Source organism: Procambarus clarkii, chromosome 50, assembly GCF_040958095.1.
Source record: "Procambarus clarkii isolate CNS0578487 chromosome 50, FALCON_Pclarkii_2.0, whole genome shotgun sequence".
NCBI lineage: Eukaryota > Metazoa > Arthropoda > Malacostraca > Decapoda > Cambaridae > Procambarus > Procambarus clarkii.
In genome coordinates, this window is record NC_091199.1 from 34,208,427 (window position 1) to 34,214,426 (window position 6,000).

Genomic DNA, 6,000 nt, shown 5'->3' on the forward strand with positions numbered 1-6,000 from the left:
TATAGATCTAGAAAATTTCCCACTGAAAAATATATTTTGGGTTATAAAAATAACAGAGATGTTCTCATGCCGTCCCTTAGTAAATATATCACTTACTATTTTAGAGTTTGTAGATTCAACATACAAGTCATCATAAACAACTAATATATGAGATGTGTCCTCTGGATCACGATCATCTAAAGGGTTTACAATTTCAGAGTAAAAAGATATCTTATGTTTAATGAGTGGATTAGTTCTCAACTCTTTATACCCGCTTCCACAGATAATTATTTTTGCAAAGTTCTGCTGATATTTCTCTATCATTTTAGCACATAAATAGCTCTTCCCACCATTTGAAAATCCAGCAATAATAATTCTTGACGGTTCACTAAATATATTCAACTGGGATTCAGTAATAACTTTTTTCTGCCCTTCCATGTTGCTAGGATTCAATAGACTAACTACAAATATATAATGAAAGGAGTATTTAAACAAAATCTACATTCGAGTTTTATTTAAACATAACCAATAAAATCATAGTCATAACATATCCAATACAGTAATAAAAATCATAGAATATACATTATTATAGACATTTGAATCATAGTCATTTCATATCCAATACAGTAATAAAATCATAGAATATACAATATCACAGCCAATAAAATCATAGTCATTTCATATCCAATACAGTAATAAAATCATAGAATATATATTATCATAGGCATTAAATCATAGTCATAACATATCCAATACAGTAATAAAATCATAGAATATATATTATCATAGGCATTAAATCATAGTCATAACATATCCAATACAGTAACAAATCATAGAATATATATTATCATAGGCATTAAATCATAGTCATAACATATCCAATACAGTAACAAATCATAGAATATATATTATCATAGGCATTAAATCATAGTCATAACATATCCAATACAGTAACAAATCATATCCAATACAGTAACAAAATAAATCATAGTCATATCATAGTCATTTCATATCAAATACAGTAACAAATCATAGCCAATACAATATCATAGACATTTGAATATAGTTATAGATAATACATAGACAATACAGTAACAGACTTAGTTGTTGTTGTTAGGGAATAATTGCTGAGCGACTCTATCCCGCTTTTCCCAAAGATTAAAAATGGGGAACAATTGACGTCTTGGTTGGGGATTATCTACAATTACTGGATCCCCTACCTGCACCTCTTCCTCTACCTGTACCTCTTCCTGTACCTCTTCCTCTACCTGTACCTGTACCTCACGCTCTGGAATGTCTGGGTGACCGTAAGCTAATGACTCTGTGGGACTAATGAGGTACCTCTTGTCATCAAAAGCTGACAGACCGCGCTTAGTTGTTTTACACGTGCATATCTGTCCATTAACATTACGAATGGATCGGGATACAAAATTAAAAGTTGTATTTGTCTCTAATGTGTTCTGAAAAGATGCATGCGTTATTTTCTTTTGTTGGTGATAAGGAATCCCTTTACATTTACATAAATGTTCATTATCAAGGGTTAGGAGAGAGTAAGTTTTAGGCTTGAGTGCAATTAATTCAGTTATGATTTTCTGCTTTACTTCTGACTTGAGGAGTCCTAGTTCACCTTTGCGAGTAGCAGAATACATGGGATGATCTTTGTCGAAATTACTGAAATCCATATAATCTACTAGAGGAGCTTTTGTCATTTCTTGGAAAGCATCTTTACAGGTCAGAGTAAATATGAATGAGTCTGTATCCGTATAAATTAGTCTAGCTCTCTCCCCATAATGGGCTTTAACTACATTATACCAGAACTCGTATAAACGCCTCTTGGCTATCTGTAAGATCTGATATCCCATGTAAGAAGGAGTGGTAACTTTAAGGATGTCTTTCATTACTGTACAGAGAACCCTATCTTGACCTAAAGAGACAGCTCGTTTATACAAAGGGTTTCTTGCATGAGTTAAGAATGAATGTTTTGTCGTTACTAGATGGTGAGTATTAGCATACCTAGATATATTTGTCATTGATTTCCCGTACAGACTGTTACTTATGAGTTTAAAGGCTTTTCCTTTAACTTTACAGGTGGTATTGGCTCGTTCTCGAATGTTGGTTGAAATAAAATCTTTTAAATAGGGAGCCTGATTAAATTCATAGATTGTTTTTACTCGTTCAACTTCTAGTCCAAGTTTTAATAGCAATTGCAGGAAATCAAGGCTTACTAAGTAGTCGTTTTGGGGCAAGTGGGATGCAATTAACTTTGTATTTTTAGGTGGGAGCTTACGTTTTTCATCATTAAGGGTTTTCTTACTGTACTCTGACAAAAACTCCTCCGTTATATTAGTATGAGACAGTACAAGGGGCAGATCATCAGTATACCTGGCTACCTCGGGAGATACATGTTTTGTATCGCATAAAATCCAATAGCCTTTGTCTTGATTACAGGGGATATGTTGTAACCCTTGCCCTAATAAGGTATCCCGCTCAAGGTCAGTTAATTGTCTAATCCCTCCCTGGGGAAGTACCTCAGCCATGCACGCTGCATATAAGCTGTTAAAGTCGAGGTACAAAATGTGAGTATCGTCATCAGAGCTAGGGTTAGATGTAGTGTGCTCGTTAACAGCCTGTGTAAATTGTCTAATGGAAGATGTGAACCCTCCTCTAAGATTCCTTCTCAACAAATCATATATATTCTGATCATACACATAGTCAAGTACAACTTTTGATTTAAATAAGAACGCGTCCCAAGCGTAACTAGGAAGTGATACATAGAAAACAATATCTAGTTCATAAATTTCTTTCAGTGATGTTCGCCAAAGCGTAAATATATCAACTAGCATTCCCACGTCAACTTTTAAATATAACATGAGGTAATCCTTGATGTTTGTACAGTTCCCTAAATTAAATACTTTAAGAGCATTGTTATAATCTTCTTCAGACAGTGGAGAGTCATGTAAAACATTGTAAAACTTATCTCGCGAAGGGAGCTGAGGTTCATCTAACACGTCCATGGAAGAAATATAATCATAACATAGGCTTTGTTTACCTTTAATTAACAGAGCTTTAGCTTCATCGGATACGCCATTTAGTATGTGTTCAGTGTACTTGGTGGGTTTCTTACCGGCAACGTGCTCGCTTGCTAAGGTTCCTAATGACCCATTAAGGAGAGCTAGGCTATCTAGGAATTTAAGTCTACCTATGATGACTTGCATAAATTTTAATCCTTCCTTGGTTAGAATTTCTACATTGCGGTGAGGATTTTTGGACAGTTCTTTAAGTATAATTCCAAGATCATAGGCAGCATTATGGGAAAATGTGGTCAAGTATCTACGAGCATTTTTACATTGTAAATTGCAACGAGCACAATAAGCACCTAAGTAATTATTTTCCTGAATAGCATGATTATGATGTCTATGTTTATCTTTCTTATTCTTGAAAGTTTGATGACACAATTGACACGTATTTTGGCTTTGAAACATTCTTTCCTGTTCTCTAGACAAGTTCTTAGGGAAGTTGGGGAGCTGAGCATGAATAGCTTTCCATGAGGCTTCTAGCTTTGTAATAAAATGATTGACAGCGTCTGGGCCTACGTATGAATACGTATCTACGACATTGAATTCCCTGTCTAAAATCATGTAAGCATAAGCAATTGCTTTATGCTTACATTCCACCATGCCTCTAGGATTTTGACGGTCTAATAGACATTCAAAATCGTAATAGGCGGTGTGAGTTGGGCTATAGGTCCTACCGTAATTTTTAAAACTGATTTTATCATTAGTGTTATAGAATGAAAATACTTGGGATACAGTGCATGACTCTTCGTGAGCCTGAATTTCATCTAAGGGAGCATGCAAAAGACAAATTTTGCAGAATTTATGAGTGTTAGGAATCCTTTCAGAATGGTGGTTAATACTCTTTACAAATTTATCAAAGTCCTTGATCAGACAGAGATGCTTGCCTTCTAATAACAACAAAGGAACTTTATCGGCATACTTTTCCTGGCTTTTCCTAGCTAAACTAAGATAGTATCTGTTACTTTCATGAGTTATTGTATAAATATAAATAGTAATTTTGTTAAGCTTCTCTATTTTCTTAAGGTTATCAAATGATACGGGGAATCTGATTTCATCTGCCCATACTACGAATCTTCTACACCATCGAAGGTTTTTGTAACACTTTCTAACGTTTTTTATAGTCCTGCCCAATGCTAAGTTTTTATACGCGGCAATGCACTGTAACAAACACTCATCTCCTTCACTTTCAGGATTAAATACTGATTCTTTACCCCTTAATTTTGCAGGATATGGTACGTAAGATCCAAGGTGCATAGGGTGGCGAATATACGAAAAATTAATGGCAAAGCCTGACATGGAATGAATTCCTAAACTTGAGGATTGGACATTTTTTAGGCATTCGTCAATTTTAGCAGACATTTCGTCAACCCATGAATTTACGAGAACTTCAACCTCTTCCTGTGTAACAATCTGAGTTTCGCCTCTAATTGAAAATACTTCGTCTAATATTTCATATTGATCGTCGGCATGATTAAGTTTTTGCAAAATTAGGCTTACATCAGGGTAAATGTGAAATGAGGGAGGGAATTCTTCCTGTATTTGTCTGAACTGATTGTCTATATATTCTATAAAAAATTCCCTATACCTATTTATATATACGCTGGGGTCAGCGTCTAAATGTCTGGGAATGGAGAACGAATGTCTCGAGAAAGAACCTTCGAAATGGTTAATGACTTCTAACACTTGCGGAACAACGTTATCTAAGTTAAGTACCTCTGGGGAATCTGGAGCGTTGACTTCTTCATCTGATATGTCGTGAACAGGGGGTTGATTGTCTTCTTCTTCTTCATCTGAAGATGCATGCTGGTTGCCGTCTGGTGCATCTTCTTCTAGCTCCTGGGACAGCTGGGGTTGACTGCGTACAGGTGTGCTCCACTCAGAGGGTTGGGTTGAATCCAGGGGCGATTCTGTAATATAATATTAGCAATGAATAAACATTAAGAGGAAAACAAATTTGAAGCATTAAGAGGATTTGAAAACCGTAATGGAAAATATCGTGTAAATAAGAGGAATTATTAAAAGGGAAAGCAAAAAGTCTAAATAAGAGGAAAACTGAATTACAGATAAATAATAATAATACTTACGAGCTGGGATGTTGATTCCACCAAGTATGAGATTCTCTTGATCACGAATAGGAACTCCTGTAATGGAAATATTTTTGTATGAGTACTTATTACTTGTTTATACACTTGTTAAAATATACAATTATTAACTTTTTAAATTACGAAAATTATTGTGAAAACGTACGGTTATTTATGATGCGACGGCGTTTGGGTGGAGGTTCAATGACGTTTCTGGCTTCGGTGGGAGGTTCCCGGTTAACGGAGAAACGACAGTATGGGCAGGAAGTAGAACCATGAACTGAAATGAAAATAATATATATAAATTGACTGTCTGTATGCATGTATGTGTGTTTCGGATATATATTTTCTTTGAAAGTTTATTGAATGTGCGAGAAAAAGCGGTACTTACGATTTGCACAATAGAGTTGCCCACAGCTGGTACAGGTTACGTCAAAATGTCCAGGCGGTGTAGGCCCGTTGCATCCTATACAGTATAGTCTGCATTCTTGAAGAGCGTTGATGGACATTTCACCTAGACATGTTAAACATCGTGTTTGACACACATGAACGATTTCGTTGTTGATAGGAGACAGGCACAGAGGACACACTGACACTGACATGATGATATGACTAGACTGGGGGAACCTTGTGAACAGGATGAAGATTGAATGCAGACTGAAAGTGTAGGCCTCTGAGACTTTGGCGATCTGAGGGGCCCCTGAATGAGCGTAATAACGATAGTGCGCCCCTGAGTGAGCGTTTGGCTGTTTTATTAATAGCGAGAATGATTGGCGAATACTGGGAATAAACTCTTTTATTATAAATTGTGTAAACTAAGAATTAGATGACTAAATAAATTATAAATAAATAAATAAGTTTTA

General features: G+C 35.6%; 1 protein-coding gene across 1 annotated transcript in view; it reads right to left on the minus strand.

Moving 5' to 3' along the window:
- LOC138351743 (uncharacterized) overlaps positions 1 to 5,649 on the minus strand; it is a 42,818-nt gene extending 37,169 nt beyond the window's left edge. Inside the window, exons 1-4 of the mRNA XM_069303771.1 lie at positions 5,529 to 5,649; positions 5,304 to 5,417; positions 5,141 to 5,197; positions 4,095 to 4,963 (exon numbers count right to left, since the gene is read on the minus strand). Coding sequence (XP_069159872.1) covers positions 4,095 to 4,963; positions 5,141 to 5,197; positions 5,304 to 5,417; positions 5,529 to 5,646 — 1,158 coding nt within the window. The 5' untranslated portion in view covers positions 5,647 to 5,649. The remainder of the gene's footprint in view (positions 1 to 4,094; positions 4,964 to 5,140; positions 5,198 to 5,303; positions 5,418 to 5,528) is intronic.
- Positions 5,650 to 6,000: the final 351 nt, after the last annotated feature.